The sequence below is a fragment of the Adiantum capillus-veneris genome, chromosome 18, assembly GCF_014529385.1.
Source record: "Adiantum capillus-veneris isolate H3 chromosome 18, ASM1452938v2, whole genome shotgun sequence".
Classification (NCBI taxonomy): domain Eukaryota; kingdom Viridiplantae; phylum Streptophyta; class Polypodiopsida; order Polypodiales; family Pteridaceae; genus Adiantum; species Adiantum capillus-veneris.
Genome location: NC_140948.1, coordinates 98,709,388 through 98,731,095, shown reverse-complemented (window position 1 = coordinate 98,731,095; position 21,708 = coordinate 98,709,388). Strand labels below are relative to the sequence as shown.

The following is a 21,708-nucleotide window of genomic DNA, read 5'->3' as shown; positions in this document are numbered from 1 at the left end:
TCAGCGATGTAGCTTACAGGTTAAAGCTACCAGAAGGTTGGAAAATACATAATGCTTTTTATGTCAGCCTTCTAAGGCCCTTTGTTGGTGATGTGCCAAAGAATATACTTAATGAGGAACAGCCCGAAGTGGAAGAATTGGATGAGATCCTTGTTCCTGAACAGATATTGGCACATAAGGAAAGGAAGGTTAGAGGAAAGGTTGCAAAACACTACTTGGTGAAGTTCAAGAACTATCCATCTTTGGATGCCAAATGGATGGAAGAGTCTGAAGCGGTTAATTCACCTCAACTACTGCAACTGTATCTTGAAGCCTTTCAGATGGAACCCACAGTGAACCCACAGTGACTTGATGTAGCCTTTTTGGAGCAAGGTAAGCGCATAGTTCATGATGCTCAAAAGAGTAGTTAAGCAATTGTATCTACTCTTTCCATACAGAATTTAGCTAGAGAAGTTTGTGCTTGAGAGTACACTAGAAGACTTCTATGCTTGATATATGTGTGGTAGCCAAGTTGGTGGGATTGTTTAATCGTCCAACGCTACATTCCGAAATCATGTATATCTTGGATTCCCATCATAGAATATATGTGATATCAGGAGATATCCGCATGTATTACTAGCATGCAAGCAAGGTCGCTTGCAGTATTTCAAGGGTGGGGTGTGTCACCAAGAGGTGTATTTTTTTTGTTGCCTTCTTAAAAAATGTACTACATATTTTTCTTTATTTTATTTTTAGTTGTTTTTGCCGGAACCCTTGAAAAGGTGCAAGAGGACATTGCATGGCCAATGTGAAACGGCTGCCGCCGAACAAGTTTCTCACATCGGGAGTCTACTAACTGAAAAGGGGCAAACTGGACACTTGGCAGAAGGAGGGAAACCTGTAGGACACCTCTACAAGGGGGGGTGCCCAAATAAGGGTTCACTCTTGAGGCTGATTTGAACTTCATAAGTGACCGACACAGTGTCTGTGAGTAGTGGGTGTAAGTTCACAGCTTTAATGGAAAGCTTGCCTTCTCCTTTGTCTCATGTAGAACGATGATTTGCTCTCGTGCATCTCCCTCTCCCCTTTGCACATATGGTAATGTCCCACTAGTTGGGCTACTCAAATGATCATGTACAATTCTGAGGGTTTATGCACGTTGCCAAGGCAAGAGCCTTCTAAACAGGAACCGGATTAGCTAACTGTTAATCCCCCATAGGTACGCACAGTTCCATCGCAAAAGATTGCAAGTTCGGAGAGTTTTCTCGCGTCAAAACTCGTCCAATTCATAGGGGAACTGTCCCATTGCGTGTGGGAGACACGCGTAGGCGTGTTCGCTCTGGTAAAAACAATCCAAAACAGTCAATTACAGCCTGCTGTGTTTTTCTGCAGGTTTAGGGTTGCGCACCTAATCTACAAGGGAACACCAGGGAAGCTTTGTGAGAGCCTTGGAATGCGTGAACAGGGTTTTGGGCACCCAACAGCAGAAAAACAGAGAGTTACAGCACGCTGGAATTCTGTTACAGCTCACCAGAAAGCTTCTAAATTGTGAGGAAATCCGTCCTAGACAGGTGCTTTAGACCTACAAGGGTTCTGGCACCGTTATGCTGCCGAAATCAGGTCGGAAACCTGCATTTTCAGCCCTCGCCTGGTTTGGACAGCTTTGTGAGAGTTTGGTCTAAGTGTTCGGATCGTCAATTGTTAATTGAATAAAGAAATACCGAAAGGGGCGCCAGTTTTGGGGCCTACAGGGTGTCAGTCTCGTGTGCGCAGTGACATTCTAGTCATTGGACGCAACTATGTTCTCTTTTCTTCACAATGCTCTGTGTAAAGTTAACAAGTAATTGAAATAGTACCGCCCTTTACGTTGTACAAGCCGGTTATAGTAATGTTAATATAGAATGAAGCAAAACTAGGCAATAAATCCTTTACACTTCAAACAAGCCGAAGTGGCACACAGACACCACAAAATACCTGTCGTTCGTAATCATACGTATCAAGAACCTGAGGACCCTCTTGTTCACCAAGCTTCAACTCATGATTAGTAATCATTGGATTATTGTCAAAGATGGGTAACAACATGATGTTGGCCTGATTAGCTTGACTCTGAAATTCATTGCTAGTTGAAGTAATAACCTCAACTGCAGGTGATATTGGACGCCATTCTTTCTCGGCCTTATGGTAAGATGGCCTACCTTTTGCCTTTCTCTGAGACAAAGTGTCAGTTTCCGTAAAATTAAAAGCCTCTGCAGTTGAACCTTGACTGATGGACAAAGTCATGCTGCAAGCATGACAAGAAGAAGTGCCTTTCAAAGTATCTCTCCCATTCTTGGACTCAGTAAGCTGATCAATATCACATCCAACTATTTCAGGCTGTTGATGATTGAACGCAACAGAAAGAGAATGAGTCTCTACTTTTGAACTCAAACCTGACAATGAATTGGACAAGCACTGTACATTTCGCCATTTGCACGTTTTCTTTTTCTGCAACAATGTTGACGCATCTAACATGAAGACATCTCCTGTGTTGCATCCTTGTGATGATTCACCTCTGTCAGTGACTTTGCCACAGTTTTTCCCACTAGTCCTCTCTTCCCCAGCAGTTTGCGAACTAGAAGCATCTGCAACCAGCACAGAGTCACGAACAGGGGACTTAGGCCTCCATGACTTCTCAGTCTTGCGGTTACGAGCCTTGGTATGAAGCTTTTGACTGTCTCTGTGCACCAGGTCCTCTGTTATTATGTGTTTGATAGGTACATCGCAAACAGGTTGACCGTCAATTCCAGGCTCCAAACCACCCTGAATGGCAATTTTGCGACTCTGTCTGGCAGATTTTCCTCGATAACCTTCAGGATCAACTTCACCATCATGTTTTGATGGGAAGTGTAATTCTGCATTCTTCATATTTTCATTGGGAATTGTCAACGTAAATGTGGACGATGGAACGCCAGCTGACCACAGCTTATGTGTGCCAGTTTCAGTTTCCAAGATCTCATCTTTAGCACAATCAATATCCTGATTATCAAATCTTGAACCCTTGGTGCTTCCTCTCACCTCACACCCATCAACTTTCTTACTCCCTGTTATCTCATCACCATTTTTGACTCCCTTGACCTTCAATAAAATATCATTAACCCTGCTCTCACTTTTAATGTCAAGCTGCTCGGAGAGCACCAACTCCTGTCCATAACTGCCTTGATCACAAAAGGGGAGTAGTGTAGAGTTGTTCATTAAATTTCCCGTTTTTTGTGCTTCGCCTCGAGGGTGTTTGGTGAGTAATATTACTTTCTTTTCTGGCACATGCTTCGCAAAAGATACTACGTCTTGCTTCACAAAATCTACAGATTTGTTTACGTGATTGTGGCTCCTCGTGCAATCCCATTCATTCTTTTGAGTAGACATGGATACCATGTCACAATAGGTATCAAGATCTCTATACAAACCAAGATAGCCCTGATCTGCACCAAGCTGCCCATCTCTATGCGTGTGAAGATCTTGCCCTGAATCACAAAAGCCTCCTCTTTCAAGCTTGTTGCCCATGGTAAAAAGTCCAGTCCTCATGTCAGTGGTGCCAGAGCTGTTTGCTGCAGCAAGATTACCTGATGTAGCGAACTGCTCCGCATTCCTAGTTTGGGGTCGATGGCTTCCATACACAGCAGATTGACCAAAACACGCCACAGGTGTGAGGTGAGATTGACAGCTTTCGTAAAGAATGGGTTTATTAGCCATCCCCGCTAACACCATAGCCTTGTTATGTGGGCTATTGTAATGAGGGATTCCAACAGAGGGGTACCATACTTCATGAAATAAGGAACCTGAGTGTGGTGCCACCCCAACAGGTAGCTTGACACCTGCTTGAGGCAATTGTTGGCTAACAGAAGTACTAAGATCATCTCCAGGATTCTGCGATCCCTCATGACACGGAACAAGGCCAAAACCAGCACCTGTATCAGCAACGACACCTGAAATTACAAGCCTTTCTCAGCAGGAAAAGAAATATCATAATCAACAAAGTCGATCAGAACAGAAGAAAACCTGAATGAGGACGCCACTCCAAATCCTCCCTAACAGTTCCATCAGCGACAGGGTTGGATAAAATTTCATCTACACAAAGGAGCATGGAAAGATTTCCATATAAATTAATTTCTAATTATAAGCACCACGGAAAATCTCAGATTTTGATAGCAAGGGAAGAGAACATTAGGAGCAACTCTGCTCATCATTTATAAATTGTTCTCAGAAACTAAGCTTTTAGTGTTTAATGGCCCCAGTAAAAGCAGCAGTGAGAGACATCAAAGTAGCCCAGACTCACTATGTTGATGTAAATTCTCCTTCGAACCTGGTGCAACAGACTCTATTGGTACCACTGTGAAATCGCTTGACTCCACTTGCACATGTGCTTGTGTCTACAAGCATAAAAGACATGAAAAAAAGTAGCTTTTCAACAAAAGCTTACCTTTGACTTTTCATATACATGAAGTAGACTTGCAGGCATCTCAAGGCTCACACTATACCTTTGCACTGCTACCCCAAGCAGTGGCTGTGGCAATTGTAGGAGCAGATAAAGGTGGCCTTGTTGCGTTACCAGAGGATAACCATTGACTGCTTTCCAACGGGCTTCCCACATCGACGCCTGAAGTCAAATTCTTGATGCCACCATTCCAGGCCCCTGAACTTGTTGGAGGCGAAGATATGATGCCACCAGCTCCTGCTTTATTGACACCAGTGTTTCCCCAACTAAATGTTCCTCTGTAAAGGCACACAAAAATGATAAGGACCACCACAATATTTCACTCTTTAACCGCCACCATTGCCATAGGCAATCATGTGCAATGCCAATAACATAACACCAACCTATGCCCAGTAAGAATCGGAAACAAAACAAAAACACTTCTGCCGGCTATTACAATGCAAGTATCAGTCTTGCAGGCCCGTGACAACAATCCTCTGAGCTTGAATGCTCCCTCCCATTTCTGAAAATAAGGAAAAATGCAAGGCATGGCAGATAGTGCACACCTGCACAGATGATCTCCCTCCTTAGTAGACTGGCATAGAAGATATGCCTCACTCAAATGGGGCGACCACTGAGGAGACTCACTGCATGAGGATGGTGAAGAAATCCCTCAAGAGATTTACCAAAAAAAGGCCCTCCCTTAGGCAAGAGGTGTATCACACACACAATGCATGAAGTGGCAAGCAAGAGGAGTATCGCACAATGAGTGGCATTTTTAGGCAGTCCCCCTAACATGTCCTGCATGAAGTGGCAACCAAGAGGAGTATCGCACAATGAGTGGCATTTTTAGGCAGTTCCCATAACATGTCCGTCCCCCCATCCCATGATGGGTTCCGCAAAGGTGGAAAAAATGACAAAAATGGACAGACTGGGAAATGGGCATGCTACTCTGCCCAATGTGAAGGAAGTCAAAAACCATGTCTCCATGTAGAAGGTCGTGAGCCAAGGGTAGACACAACTTCTATCAACCTATAAATATCCCATAAGTGTAGGCAGGTGTATTGATCCAAGATATTGTATAGGTTCAAGGCAAGGTAGATAGATATGTTAAATATGATACATAAAGTACGGAGCTTGTACGTACAGAACAACTCTGAACCATAAAATAAGTTAAGTAATGAACACAATTTATGTCTAACATGTATGTGTCTATATTTGTGACTTTGTATGTGTGTGCAATGCACGTTTGCTAATCAGAGATTCTTAGAAACATAATACAATTGTTACACTTTTACAGTGTGCAAACTTTGAATTTAAAAGTCACAATTTCTTGCAATATTTAGAAATCAAGCAATTGAAATAAAACAAGAAGTATGTTAGTAGTATTGACCAATGTGGTACGTATCGAATTTAATTTCTTGATCGAAAAATTCACACAACTTATGCAACCTTGGAACTTCTGTGAGAGTGCACGTGTGCGGAAGCGTGAGAGAGAGAGACAAGAAGAAGAAGAAGAAGAGAATTTTTAATGTCGTGGGAAACTATCCCAAGAGACCTCAAAGATCTATCCGACGAAAAGAGAGAGAGAGAGAGAGAGAGAGAGAGAGAGAGAGAGAGAGAGAGAGAGAGATGAAATGAAATGTTATATTAACGTCTTCAAAAGGCCACAATGACCTATGAGACCCGAAAGTTACAAAGTGGTGGAGCTGATACAAAGTCAGAGTAACAAAATAACCTAACAGCAGTACAAAACAAAGATATATACTATGGGGTCCTAAGTTGGTCTATGTGAGTCAAGCAAAAAACTAAGCAGAATAATGGGCGGCTTGTTGGGATAGCTGAATCACAAGAGATCTAGCATCGGTCGTTGTCGAATCTCATCAATTTCCTCCATGGTAAGTAGTCTGACCGGGCGTCGTGTATGCCTGGCCAGCGTGCTCCAAATTTTCTGTCGTAGCCTTCGTCGATGCTGTGTAGTTCTTCGCAATCGCGGGCGCCTGGATTTCCCCAGTTCAATCGCTCGGTCAATCAGTGTGCCTCTGGTGTGAGACCGGGGGGAGCTCTGTTGTGGGAGTGGCTCTTGCGGTTGTCCCGTGTCTGCTCTGAAGAAGTCTGAGAGAGAGAGAGAGAGAGAGAGAGAGAGAGAGAGAGAGAGAGAGAGAGAGAGAGAGAGACCACAAACGCAAGATATGGTGAAGAGGGGGCGATCAACCCCACATGGCTACCATGAGCAGAAGACCCAATACACAATGACCAGATGATGGAAGTGGGTACCCCCTTGGCCCCATAAATAGGTGCCCAAGGGGAGGTAGGGCAAATCCCCCACGACCCAACAAGAAAATGATATATGGAAATATATGAGGACGCCTGGACAAAGGTGAGCGGCCGGCCCAGAAGTGGGCGGCCGGACAATGCAGAGGAAAAGCATGTGCAAGGGGTAGCCAGCCCGGAGGCACACTAGCCGTACATGTATGCCTTACCCCTGTGAAGCAGCAGAGTGGTGTAAGTCTAACACCCCCTCTCAGCACCCGATGCTGAACAAACCGCATGAAGCCGAAGATGTGAGACACATGATGAAGATGTCTGCTGCGACGTCCACCACTGAAGGACAATACTCCGACGAACTCCGCGAGTGTAGCAGCAATTTGGGGTGTCACAACCGCCAAGAAATCTCCATGGTAAAGTGCCGTCACGGGCAGTGTAGCAAACTGTTGTACTCCGCTGATACAAGGTGAAGATATTGTGTGAAGGTCCCGAACTGAGTGTTAAAAAAAAACAACTCCTTGTTGTGAAAGAAGTGCCAATAGACCTGCAAGTGTCCTGCCCAATAGGATCTGTGGTGTCTGTAGTCAAACCGTCTGGAGAAAATGGGAAAGCCCAGGAATCGTCATGAGAATGATCGGAAGCCTGTCGGTACATGAACCTCTCACCCAGTGTGCCAAGTGGCTAAGCTATGCAAAAACTCCAAGAAGGCCAGATGTAGCAATCTACGCCGTAAATGTCCTCCGAAACAAGGAAAGCCATACTAAACAGTCTGCATTGTAGAAGCTACCGTAAGCTGCAGCAGTCACCGATAGACCGCACGCACCACCACCGGATGGTGTCCTGTCAATAGGTAGGGTAATCCAAGATGAGGGGAAAGCCAGACTCAACAGTCTGCGTTGTGAAGGGCCTCTGAGAAGAGGTGTGGTCTGACCAAGTGGTCTGCACCGTGATCGTCCTGTATGAAGAAGGGAAGCCAGATTGCGCAGTCTGTGCTGTGAATAATCTTTGAGAAGAGGAAAGGCCATACCAATATGTCTGCGTCGTCTTGCCTGTATCTCCTGCATCCAATCCTCAGATGTCAACCAAAACAGAACCTGTGCCAACGCCACCAAACCGCAACTCGGTGTGGCTCTCAATGTGAATGAGTTGGGAGTAGCCTACCCAGGTCAGGGATAAGTCTATTGTACGGTTATCGAGGGCGAGTGTAAGCAACTCTGAAGGTAGAAATCTATCAGGAGTGTTAGAAGAGCAACTGCACTACCATCCAAGCCAAGCTGGGAGTGACTTCGGATGTAGTCACGGGATGCCCGATCTCCCACATCTCGTGGGTAAACTCTCCAAGAGAGTTCAAAGCACTGAAGTCCCACTCCAGTCTGTAGATCCAAGCAATGAACCTATCCAAGAAGACATCCAAGATCCTCTCCCTAAGTCCATGTAGATGCTCCTGTGTAAGCAAGTGATCTGATGTGTCAAGGTCAAGTGGTAAGTGTCTGTCCACCCAAGATGGTGGTCTCTTCTCTGGGAATGTCCGGAATCCCATATGCCATGAGCATGGCCATATCTCGTGTGAACTCCTCTGATGAGTGCATAGGTGTGTCCAAAGCAAACCACAAGTCACCACCCCCTATGGAGTGAGTAGCCGCCGAATGATGGCTAGAATGAATGGATCTCCCAAGGATCCTATGCCCCTAGATGATCAAGCCGATGTCGAAGATACCATGTACTGCTGTCACAAGACGGGCACCACGTGCCAATAGAAAAGAATAGACTAAACAGATTTTTAGCACTTCAATAACAACTGAACAATGAGGGAGAGAGAGAGAGAGAGACGACAAGTGACACGGAGTGGCGAAATTCCACCCCAGAGAGTATTGGCCCCAAACCTTGGTGCCCCTTTCGGTATATTCTTTATATTGCATCAACACAGTACAAGCCGGTACTCCAGACTCTGCAGCTTCTCTAGTGTGACGCCCCAGAATCTGGGCGCGTCGGGGAGGGGACCTTTGGGGCCCGGCGGGGATTTATACCCGCGCGCGGCGGAGGGGACTTCTGTCTTCAAGGGCCCGACGGGGATTTATACCCGCGCGCGGCGGAGGGGACTTTCGTCTTCAAGGGGTCCTGGCGCGGACGGCACCGGCTCAGGAGGGCCCGGCTCGGACGGGACTGGCTCGGGTCAAGTTGCCTTCACGGGGGCCCGGCTCGGACGGGACCGGCTCGGGCGTGGTTGCGTTCCATGGGTCGACGGCCGTTTGCGTTTCGCGGGTCTTCGCGGGTCTTGCGTTCCGGGTCCCTAGCCCCACGTAGCCTCAGGCTCCGCCGCACCGCCGGCGGGTCATAGCGTGCCCCGGGGAACCTTGCGTGGAGTCCCCACGGTGCGCGAGTGCGTGGAGTGAGGCTACAGTGTCTAGGTGGGGGGTCCCCTCCCGTGGCCGGTCTTCGGGAGGCTCATACCCCTTATATACACCCCCGTTTGAAGAGAGTTCGACGACCGCGTCGAACGTGGAAAAAGAGTGCTTGGCTATGCATGAGGCCGTGGGGACAAAGGGGTGCATATAAGTGCAAGTGACAAAACTGTTCCCAAAATGCAAGTAAATCGGCATGCTTTGTTTTTGTACTTTTGAAAGTGAGTGAGTGAGTATTTTTGGGGTTTTGGCAGAAGGCTGAAAATGTATGCTTTGAACACCCAAGTAGAATTCCCCGTACTTGAGCGTTCCCCGAATAGGTAACCCAGTGTGCGCGGAGCCACCTGCTGCGTTGGCCCGCGTGGAGGCTTCTTGAAAGCCGAATCTGAAAGAGCGTTCCGTCGCAATGCAGCACTTGCGAGTTGGTCCCTGTTTGGACGTCGTTTGGAGGGCATAGCTCGGGGCCCTGTGATCTCTTTGTAGACTTGAATGGGTCTTTAGCTCAGCATGGGCCACAAAAGTGGCCGGGGCGCGACGAACACCGTTGGCTTGGTTCGTCGCGTTTTTGGTGATTCTCTGTTTTTGTTATAAAGAGCCCTGTCTGGCTCGCATCTGCCTTTTCTTCATGTGGGGAGCCCTGTCTGGCTCACATCTTTGCTTTTTGTGTTTGGAGGTGCCCGGCTCGGATCGGGGCCGGCGCGGGTCACGGGTGACGGCCCGGTGTTCCGGGAACGCGTCACGGGACGGAGGGCGTGTGGTTGCTTTCTGGAGCTCTCTTCACCAAGATTTTGACGACCCGGGCCATTGCGGCTGGAGTCGTCGTGAGGATCGTGCGCGTCGGGCACGTCGGTCTTCGGCTCGTTTCCAGGAGCTCGTTTCTGGAGCTCTGATACCAAGTGTGACGCCCCAAAATCTGGGCGCGTCGGGGAGGGGACCTTTGGGGCCCGGCGGGGATTTATACCCGCGCGCAGCGAAGGGGACTTCTGTCTTCAAGAGCCCGGCGGGGATTTATACCCGCGCGCGGCGGAGGGGACTTTCGTCTTCAAGGGGTCCTGGCGCGGACGGCACCGGCTCAGGAGGGCCCGGCTCGGACGGGACCGGCTCGGGTCAAGTTGCCTTCACGGGGGCCCGGCTCGGACGGGACCGGCTCGGGCGTGGTTGCGTTCCATGGGTCGACGGCCGTTTGCGTTTCGCGGGTCTTGCGTTCCGGGTCCCTAGCCCCACGTAGCCTCAGGCTCCGTCGCACCGCCGGCGGGTCATAGCGTGCCCCGGGGAACCTTGCGTGGAGTCCCCACGGTGCGCGAGTGCGTGGAGTGAGGCTACAGTGTCTAGGTGGGGGGTCCCCTCCCGTGGCCGGTCTACGGGAGGCTCATACCCCTTATACTAGGAAGCATGCCAAAGACTGAGCCCATGGCCTCATATTTAAAGGCTTAAAGGCCCTGGGCCCCAAAAGCAGTTTACATGAAAAGCCTTCAAACTCAAAAGCTTCTGGTCCAAAAGCAATGCCAAAAAGCTGCAAGCGTAAATCACGAAGTTCTGTACAACTACCACGTCAGCACTTTCAACGCGTTTTGCGGAAATCTACCACGTCGGCGCTTTCAACAGAAAGTCCGGAGCGTTCATACAACTGCCACGTCATCAGTTCTTGCGCAAGTCTTGGTTGTGACAGGCACCACGTGCCAATAGAAAAGAACACACTGAACAGACTTTTAGCACTCCAATAACAACTGAATTGAGAGAGAGAGAGAGAGAGAGAGAGAGAGAGAGAGAGAGAGAGAGAACATGCGACACGAAGAGGCGGAATTCCACCCCAGAGAGTATTGGCCCCAAACCTTGGCGCCCCTTTCGGTTTTATATTACATCAACACAGTACAAGCCAGTACTCCAGACTCTGCACCTTCTCCAAGAAGCATGCCAGAGAATGAGCCCATAGCCTCGTATTTAAAGGCCCTAGGCCCCAAAAGCAGTTTACATGAAAAGCCTTCAAACTCAAAAACTTCTGGTCCAAAAGCAATGCCAAAAAGCTGCGAGCGTAAATCACGGAATTCCATATAATTGCCATGTCAGCACTGTCATCGCGTTTTGTGAAAATCTGCAACGCCAGCACTCTCAACGGAAAATCCGGAGGGTCCGTACAGCTGCCACGTTATCAGTTCTTGCGCAAGTCTTGGTTGTGACAGGCACCACGTGCCAATAGAAAAGAGCACACTGAACAGACTTTTAGCACTTCAATAACAACTGAACTGAGAGAGAGAGAGAGAGAGAGAGAGAGAGAGAGAGAGAGAGACGACACGCGACACGGAGTGGAAAAATTCCACCCCAGAGAGTATTGGCCCCAAACCTTGACGCCCCTTTCGGTATTTCTTTATATTGCATCAACACAGTACAAGCCGGTACTCCAGACTCTGCACCTTCTCCAGGAAGCATGCCAGAGAATGAGCCCATAGCCTCAGATTTAAAGGCCCTAGGCCCCAAAAGCAGTTTACATGAAAAGCCTTCAAACCCAAAAGCTTCTGGTCCAAAAGCAATGCCAAAAAGCTGCTAGCGTAAATCACGGAATTCCGTACAATTGCCACGTCAGCACTGTCAACGAAAAATCCGGAGCGTCCGTACAATTGCAGTTCTTACGAAGGTCTTGGTGTGTGTGTGTGTGTGTAGCTTTATTTTAAATTTTTATATCACTAGGACCCCATTGCACGGGGTCCCATAAGTTGGTAGGACTTATTCTTCTGTTGACCCTTCGACCGTGATTTGCAAGTTGGCTCCATTCTTCAGGGCTTGATATGTCAGCAATTTGTGACATCCCCCTTCTTGAAAGAAAGTAATCGTCCACGATTACAGCATATCTGCAAAACAACTCAAGTTAGCTCAAAAATTTCCGAGAGAGAATGAATTTGCTCTTTTTTTTTTTTTTTTAAGGAGTTGGCTTCTTCTTTCGCCTCTTTTGATCAAGGAGTTGGCTTCTCCTTTCGTGCAGGTCGGAACTCTTGATATTCTAGCATAGTAGAATAGCCATCACACCCAGACCACACTGATCTTCCACGGGTGTCTTGATGCACTAAAATTAGATACCCAAGCAATCTCATCCAATTAGGAATATTCACTAGTTGGCACATCACAATGCAACACAAATGCTTACATATGCATGTTACAAGACACAACAAACAGCGCCGTTGAGCACCCCCCTAAGACAAACGGTCTGCGATATGAAGCTACTCAACGACTACCTCGTCACTCCCCCCATAACCTCAAAAGGTCCGGGCCATGAGCTTAGACGACTGTACAACCAAACGCTCCCCAGACTGCAGTCTGCGTCCCTTGGAGGTTCAAGCATACAACCAAACGCTCCCCAGGCATCTGCCTGCGTCACTCGGAGGTTTTCTAGCATACAACGGAACGCTCCCCAGGCATCAGCCTGCGTCGTTCCAAGGTTTTCAAACATACAATGAAACGCTCCCGAGGCATCGGCACGCGTCGTTCCGAGGTTCAAACAATACCAAAACAGTATTCTCACCTCTCCACCCGGGAGTAAAATCACCAATCATTGAAACTATTACTAAGACCAGAGTCAAACCTTTCAAAATCGGCACCAAAACAGGTTTAAAACGGATATCATCCATTTCAAACAAGATCACCAAATAAGTTCTCAAACAGATTCTCAAACAAAATTCAAACTTAAAAAGCAGTCTCGACATTAGTTAAGTCGACTGACTTTCCATCTTGAAACCTGCACCAAAAATTAGGGTTAGATTCCTTTCATAAGGTCGTAACCGACCATAGCATGGTCCATAGCTCTTGGACAAACGGTGTTTCTGTGGCGTTGATGGTAGTCCCAAGACATAGTAGTCACACCTGACCTCCAAGGTTATCAACTCGAAAAGAGACACCTACAGAGAGATGTCGAGAAATTTCAAGTTATAATCTACGGCAAGCATTTCAGGATACCCCACTCTACCAGAAGTTGCACTCCGAAGGAAGATGTCAGAAACCATATAACTTCGGGCAAAAATTTTCTTGAAAGCTTGCCAAGTCCTTGGAGTGAGCGGCTTGGTAGCTATAGACATCCACCACTCCATCTGAGAAAAAACAACAGCTCGAAACAAATCTTGATCCTTCTATTGCAAGTGATCTTAATGGCTTATGCCCTGTAAGACATGAGCGGTGAAGACGAGAGCACGCCCGATGCACGATGAAGTACAGGTGGGAGTACTAATAAGTCCGGAGTCGAGACCCAAAGATATGAGTGGCAAGTAAGTCGGGGGTCGGGACCAAAAGATACTTCAAGTAAAATTCCAGTAGCTCTGTCTGCTCTTTTGTAGGACCGGTATACTTTCAAAAAAGTACACGCCTGATGCTCTAATACCACTGTTACAAGACACGCACCACGTGCCAATAGAAAAGAGCAGACTGCACAAACTTCTAGCACTTCAATAACAATTGAACTGAGAGAGAGAGAGAGAGACGACACGCGACACGGAGTGGTGGAATTAGAGTATTGGCCCCAAACCTTGGCATCCCTTTCGGTCAATGAGCCCATGGCCTCATATTTGAAGACCCTAGGCCCCAAAAGCAGTTTACATGAAAACCCTTCAAACTCAAAAGCTTCTGGTCCAAAAGCATTGCCAAAAAGCTGCCAACGTAAATCACGGAATTCCGTACAACTGCCACGTCAGCACTGTCAACAGAAAATCCGAAGCGTCCGTACAATTGCCACGTCATCAGTTCTTGCGCAAGTCTTGGTGTGTGTGTGTGTGTGTACGTGGGTCCAACTTTATTTTAATTCCTTTATGTCACTGGGGCCCCATCGGACGGGGTCCCATAAGTTGGTAGGACTTCTTCTTCTGTTGTTGCTTGTTCTTCTTAGGGTTTAGGCCCTCGGCTGTGATTTGCAAGTTGGCTCCATTCCTCAGGGCTTGACACATCAACAATTTGTGACAACTGTAGCAGTCACTGAGAGACCGCACGGACCACCACCGCAGGGTGTCCAGGCAGGAAAAAACTTCATCATCTGTGAAAAACACAAGCCATGTGGCTGCTGTCCAGCGATTTTCAGCGTGCTCGTACGTCCCGGCAGGGTACGGAGCAGTGCAGAGGGTCTAGAGAGGGTGGGGATCAATGTCACAACCCCAAATGGGCTGAAAACAATGAAAAAACAGCAGCAATGTATGGCTGAAATCTGGTGGAAACGGAGAGGTTTTTCGACGACGACACACCGGATGCGAAGCCGTGTGGGAAAGCAAGATCCACTCGGTTGGAATCTGAGCGCTGCCCCTCCATGCTGAAAGCGCAGCAGATCGCCAAAAGCGCAAGTGCTCCCCAAAAATGCAAGAGGCAGTAAAAAATGCTGATGGATTGGAGCGGTTTTCCAAGCTGGAAATCATTCCTTCGCGATGGAAGTTGTCCACATGTTGGCGCCACCCCCTCTTACAGGCAGATTTGCAGAAACGCTGATGCTTTCCAAAAAACGCTGGCTGTTGTGATCCCTTGGGAGGAGAACCTATTGCTGAAGGTGATGCGCCCCAAACTCTGGCTCTGATACCATGTGAGTGTGCGTGTACGGAGGAGAGAGAGAGAGAGAGAGAGAGAGAGAGACACCACAAACGCAAGATATGGTGAAGAGGGGGCAATCAGCCGCCCATGACTACCATGAGCAGAAGACACAATACACAATGACCAGATGATGGAAGTGGGTACCCCCCTGCCCCCATAAATAGGTGCCCAAGCTTGGAAAAATCCCCCACGACCCAACAAGAAAATGATATATGGAAATATATGAGAGCGCCTGGACAAAGGTGGGCGGCTGGCCAGAAGTGGACGGCCAGACAGTGCAAAGAAATACATTTGCAAAGGGTGGCCAGCCCAGAGGCACACTAGCCGTACATGTATACCCTAGACCTGTGAAGCAACAGAGTGGTGTAAGTCTTAACAACTTCAACGTGACTCCAATGTCTGGAATTGACGTACAACCAAACAGGTGCATATTGCCCTTGGTAAAACGCTTGTCCGGTACAAATTTTTTGAAATGTAGAAGTCTCCTTATCGCGATTAGAGGATGCACCATGTGGAAACCTCCTAGCGTCACGTCAAGCGGGTGATAAATGTGACACAAGGATCAGATCTCACAATAACCTAAACACCGTTCCTTGCTGAGTTGTGCTACTAGTTAGTTCTTTGGATCTATGCTTAGGGATTGTTCCTTGATAGATAGATAGATAGCTATATATATATATATATATATATATATAAGACAGAGAGAGAGAGAGAGAGAGAGAGAGATTATCTTAGAAAGAAAGAGAGAAAAGAAGATTGTACCGTGATGGGGTCCAAGTTCCATCGAAACCTCTCAAGGCACACACTCCATCATCATAGTGATTTTGCTTCTAAATTGCACACAAATGTGTTCAAGAACTGTGCCTTGATGCTCATGCACTGATGGCAATACCTTCGATGTAGATCCAAGCCAATGACGACTTCGCACGGCTAACCACTCTATGCAAGTCTCCAATTGCTCTACTCAATGGTTCCAACCAACTCCTATGGCGAGGCACCTCTTGGAACTCGTGCAAGAAGGTCTACAAGCCTCAAGGTAAAGCTTTAATATCTAAGGAGTATATGCTAACTCCACGTCCTCCATCCACTTTGCATCAAGAGCTGTATGATTCCTAAACTTGAGCAAACATCTGCGGACTAGCTTACCCATCACTTTCCTTTCTTGTGTGATAACACCTATTCAAGTATAAGAATCCTCGATTTCTTCCACCTATAGTTGCTCCTCTGACTCCCTATTCTCTAGCCCTTCCCCTTCGCAAAGTCTTAAAAGACTCGCATGAAAAGCATTGTGAATCTTCCGAGTATCTCACAAAATTAGTCTAAAGGACACATCGTTGACCTTTTTGAAAATCTCGAAGGGCCCATAATATTTTATAATAAGCTGTAGAAAAAGCCTCTCCTTACCCTTCTTCATTTCCATACTTACAGGGAATGGCCATTTTCAAATCCCCGTTCCCATCCTAATTTCCTGTCAGATGCAGCGAAATTGAAATGGTGAAGATCTAGTTTTACACTTCCACAAATCCTTCAACTCTTTCCTTGTATTAGTGGTTCCTTTTAGCTTAGATGATGGTTCCTTTTACCTTCCCCTAAAGAGAGGGGTTGAGACTCGAGAGAATGTGTATGGGGTCCCAACCAACCCTAATACACCGTGGTATTCTCCCTACGACCTTAGCATTGGAACACTATTCCTTTTGGCCAAGCCTAAAAGCAAACATCAATCAATATGTCAAAGAATGCTTAGTTTGCAAAAAGTAAAGTACGATCGGCATAAGACACCTAGGTTACTCCAACCTTGGTCCGTGCTTGATCACCCTTGGGAGAGTATTGCCATGGATTTTATTATGGATCTCCCTAAGACTCAAACTAGAAATGTTGCAATCTTGACCATTATGGACAAATATAGTAAGCAAGCTCCTTTTATTCCAGTCAAGAAAACGATCAAAGCAGATCATATGGCTAGGGTTTTTCTAGCACAAATTTTCAAGCATCATAGGATGCCCAAGTCTGTTGTGAGTGATCAAGATCCTCGCATGACAAGAAAATTTTGGCGTACCTTGTTTGATAACCTCGGTACAAAGTTGAATTTTTCTTCTGCATATCATCCCCAAACGGATGCGCGAAGTGAGATTGTCGATTCCACAGTGTTGGATACGTTGAAATCCTATGTGTCAGACCAACAGTCTGACTCGGAAAAGTATTTGCCTGTTGTGGAGTACACGTATGTTAGACTTACACCACTATGATGTTTCATAGGTCTAGGGCATACTTGTACGGCTAGTATGTCTCCGGGCTGGCCACCATAGTCTAAGTTGCTCCTGGTCTGGCCGCCCGAGTTTGGAGCCGGTCGCCCACTTTTGTCCGGGCACCCACATATATATTTCCATATATCATTTTTTTGTTGGGTCGTGGGGATTTTTATCAAGCCTTGCCCTACCTCCCCTTGGGCACCTATTTATAGGGCCAGTGGGGTACCCACTTCCACATCTCTTATCTCACAGAGATCACACATCTGATTGTATTGGATCTTCTGCTCATGGTAGTCATGGAGGGTTGATCGTCCCCTCTTCACAATATCTTGCGTTTGTGGTCTACTCTCTCTCTCTCTCTCTCTCTCTCTCTCTCTCTCTCTCTCTCTCTCTCTCTCTCTCTCTCTCTCTCTCTCTCTCTCTCTCTCTCTCTCACGCTTCCGCACACGCGCACTCACATGGTATCAACAGCTTCAGGCTCTCCATGGGACCACCACTTCAGCACTTGCAGAGGTTCTCCTCCCAAGGGATCACAACAGCAAGCGTTTTTCGGAAAGCATCAGCGTTTTCTGCAAATCTGCCTGCAACAGGGGTGGCGCAAACATTTGAACAGCTTCCATCGTGAAGGAATGCTTTACCACCTGCATTTTTTGCAAGAAACATCAGATCTATTGATTTCCCTGTTAGCGCTACCATTTCTAGACATCTTTGTCACAGAAAACCCCTCCAGGTCTATTTGCGTTTTTGACCTTCATCTACGTTTTGGGGTTTTCAGCCCATTTTCGGCGGTTTTATTGGTCACTTTCTATCGTTGACACCTTCCACAAGTTGCTCGGCACCTAGGGGACCCATCAAGCCTTTGTTTTTTCAGCAAACAGAAGGTTTTTGGTGCCAATAAGTGCAGCAAAAGTGGGCTGCAAATTGACCTGCTTTCCTGCAGCAGGAGAGCAGCGCTCGGCTTCTCGACCGCGGATCTTGCCACCACCTACCAGACCTTACCGGCGAAGTTCCTCTTCAAAACTTCGGATTTCAACCATTACCCGCGTTGTTTTCTCTCTTTTCAGTCCTCTTGGGATTGTTACATTGATTCCGCACCCTCCCGATGCTCCTCTGCATCGCTCCGAACCATCCCGGGAGGGTACAAGTGTCACAAGACGAGGACCACGTGCCAATAGAAAAGAACAGACTGAACAGACTTTAAGCACTTCAATAACAACTGAATTGTAAGAGAGAGAGAGAGAGAGACGACACGCGACACGCAGTGGCGGAATTCAACCCGAGAGAGTATTGGCCCCAAACCTTGGCGCCCCTTTCGGTATTTCTTTATATTGCATCATCAAAGAACAAGCCGGTACTCCAGACTCTACACCTTCTTGAGGAAGCATGCCAGAGAATGAGCCCTAGCCTCATATTTAAAGGCCCTTGGCCTAAAAAGCAGTTTACATGAAAAGCTTTCAAAATCAAAAGCTTCTGGTTCAAAAAGCAGTTTACATGAAAAGCTTTCAAACTCAAAAGCTTCTTCTCCAAAAAGCAATGCCAAAAGCTGCAAGCGTAAACCACGGAATCCGTACAGCCTGCCACGTCATCATGCGAAGCGCAATTTTCGGAAATCAACCACGCTGTTGCAGTTTTAGGGTTCGGATTTCCAGAATTAGGGTTTGCAGGTTTTAGGGTTAGGGTTTAAGCAATTAGGGTTTCCAGAATTAGGGTTTCAGCAATTAGGGTTTCCAAAATTAGGGTTTCAGCAATTAGGGTTTTCTGCAATTAGGGTTTCCGGAATTAAGGTTTCAACAATTAGGGTTTCAACAATTAGGGTGTCTACAATTTGGGTTTCCAGAATAAGGGTTTCAACAAATTAGGGTTTCTCTGCAAAAATTAGGGTTAGGGTTTTCTGCACTCAAGCAACCACGTCATCACTTTGTGACACTTCTTCTGTTGCTTGTTCTTCTTAGGGTTTAGGCCCCTCGGCCGGTAGCTCCGTTCTTCAGTAGGTCGACACGTCAGCAATTTGTTACATCTCCCCTTCTTGAAAGAGAGTAATCGTCCGCGATTACAGCATATCTGCAAAACAACTCAAGTTAGTTCAAAAATTTCCGAGGGTCATTCCGAGGGACATTCCGAGGGACAATCAGTTTGCTCTTTTTATTAAGGAGTTAGCTTCTCCTTTCTGCACTTTTGATCAAGGAGTTAGCTTCTCCTTTCGTCCATATCGGAACTCTTGATATTCCAACGTAGTAAAATTAGCCATCAGACCCAGATCGTACTGATCTTCCACGGGTGTCTTGATGCACTAAAATTACATACCCAGACTGTAATAACAGACTTGGATACTCCAAGTCAAGAATCAATCACGACAGCACCAAATAACCACTTCAAACAATTCACAGATCACAATAGATTTGCACTGGCCCGGCGGAGTTCCGTGCCTAGAGATATTGGCCCCAAAGACTGGCGCCCCTTTCGGTATTTCTTTTTGTATTAATCAATCATCAAAGTACAAGAGAGCGGTTAGGGTTTCACTCTCAGACTCTGCGTCCAGATGCTCTGAGAAGTGAAGCCCTCACCACTAATTTAAAGGTTACAAGGGATGCCCAAAAGTAGAGCCCCAAAAGCTTCAAATCAAAAAGCATCAGTTCTCTCTCTCTTAGAGAGTCTTTTCTCTTCTTTTTTTTTTTTAAAGCAAAAGCAAAATTCGCGTCGCTCATCATTTTCCAAAAAAAAAAAAAAAGCCTCCGCGATTTTCGCAAATTAGGGTTTTTGCCAAAAATTAGGATTTGCAGGAATTTTAGGGTTTCTGGCAAAAATTAGGGTTTCTGTTGTCCGTAGCGACATCATCACTTTGTGACATACCCCCCTCTTGAAAGCATTGTAATCGACCGCGATCACGCCTGCAAAACCGACTAAAGCCATAAACCGTCTTAGCAGACACTGACTGTTAGTACCTACGTACTAGGAACACACATCTAGCACATGTACAAAATCGACAGTCACATCACACGACATCACAAGACATCACCAGACATCATAGGACATCACATGACATTCAACATTCATTCGCGGATCTTAGACCATGATTTATCGGCAATGTAGCTAGCAATCACATCTAGGTCCAATCGAGATCTCATCGATGTCCGATTGACTAACCCCTATTGCAACCATGTCAATTCGAGATCAATCTGACCAAAATGCTGCAGTCATTTCGTCTGTCAGTTCCTGCACTCACAAGAAGTCAAGAACAAATCAGTATCATTATCAGGAATTCCATTTCATAAAGTCATCCAGCAGAACACTGTCAGCTCTCAGTATCCCTGAAGCTCAAAGAGACATTAGTGACTTTAGTATCAAAATCAAGGCATCTGTTGACAAAGGAGCGAAGTAACTCCCCTCTTGTGCATCCCACTGCACCAGATCTTCGGCCAAGCTGAGTTTCTAGTTCCGTTTGGAGTAGACTATGCTAAACCAAAATATCGAGGTAAAGTTTCACAATCCAAGGAGTATCTGCTAGGTCCTCCTCCTCCATCCACTTCGCATCAAATGCAGGAAAGTTCTTGAATTTAACTAAGAACAGCCTTCGGACTTTACCTTTCTTCGTATCGTTATGTGCCAAAATCTGTTCAGGAACAAGGATCTCCTCGTTTTCTTCCACTTCGGGTTGCTCATCAGGCTCCCCATCATCAGGCACATCATCCTTAACAGGTTTCAAGAGACTCACATGCAATGCATTGTGAATCCTCCATGTATCTGGCAGGTTCAATCGGAAGGAGACATCATTTATCTTTTCAGTAATCTGGAAAGGTCCGTAGGATCACATACTAAGCTTTGGAAAAAGCCTCTCCTTTCCCTTTTTCTTTCTTAGGCGTGCCTTCTCAAAAGTAAGAGCACCCAGTCATCCTCCTTCAGTTTCAAGTCGCGACGATGGCGATCCGCTGCCTTTTCCTGTCAGTCTTGAAACTCCTGCAAAGTCTCGCGAACCTTGGCAAAAGCCGTATCCAAATCTCGCGAATATTCATCCGCTTCCAATATCTAATCTTTCGTGCTCAGGAAGGATGGAACCTTCGCAACACTTTCAACAATCTCACATGGCGTCTTCCCCGTCGAAGAGTGTATCGTGTTATTGTAGGCAAATTCCACCAAAGGTAAGTTCTTTTCCCATTGAGTCTTCTGATCCGAGATACAAGACTTCAATAAATCTAAAATCACTGAATTGGCAATCTCAAATTGCCCGTCAGTCTGCAAGTGGAACGATGACGAGAACTGCAACCGCGTGCCAATGTTCTCCCAAATTGCCTTCCAAAACAAACTCATAAATGTGGGGTCTCTGTCGGAGACAATCGTCTCAGACGTGCCATGTAATCGGAAAATCATCGTGATCATTCTATTTTCTTGGGAGATCAAAAATGAAATCCATTGCAATACTTTCCCAGGCGTGGGTGGGTATGGGTAAAGGCTGTAACAATCCTGTGCCTTATGCCTGTCAAACTTGACCTTCTAGCATACCAAGCAACTGTGCACAAACTCTTCCACATCCTTCTTGAGTCACGACCAAAAGAAGTATCTCTCTACCCCTTTCATGGTGGTAGCAATGCCGCGGTGAACCGTAAAAGGTGGACAGTGGCATTCAGTCATAACCTTATCCCTCAACGACTGTGTAACGCACAACATAGTTTTTCTCATCAAGTAGCCTTCCCGAAGAGAGTATCCCGCTACTGTCTCCCCATCCCGTATCCGTGTGAAAATATCTGCAAAACCTGTATCTGTGGCATACTGATCGACCATATCCTTGAAGCTCCTATGATGTATCGCGGAAATA

The 21,708-nt window shown here is 46.6% G+C and overlaps 1 protein-coding gene across 5 annotated transcripts in view; it reads right to left on the bottom strand.

The window, feature by feature from the left end:
* LOC147436073 (uncharacterized) overlaps window positions 1–21,708 on the bottom strand; it is a 71,360-nt gene that overhangs the window by 15,383 nt on the left and 34,269 nt on the right. For 4 of the 5 annotated variants that reach the window (XM_086488965.1, XM_086488967.1, XM_086488968.1 and 1 more), the window contains 4 exons: window positions 4,494–4,728; window positions 4,292–4,385; window positions 4,015–4,083; window positions 1,954–3,941 (listed from right to left, as the gene is read on the bottom strand). In XM_086488965.1, the coding sequence (XP_086345091.1) occupies window positions 1,954–3,941; window positions 4,015–4,083; window positions 4,292–4,385; window positions 4,494–4,728 (2,386 nt within the window). The remainder of the gene's footprint in view (window positions 1–1,953; window positions 3,942–4,014; window positions 4,084–4,291; window positions 4,386–4,493; window positions 4,729–21,708) is intronic. The other variant, XM_086488966.1, reaches the window with a different exon arrangement.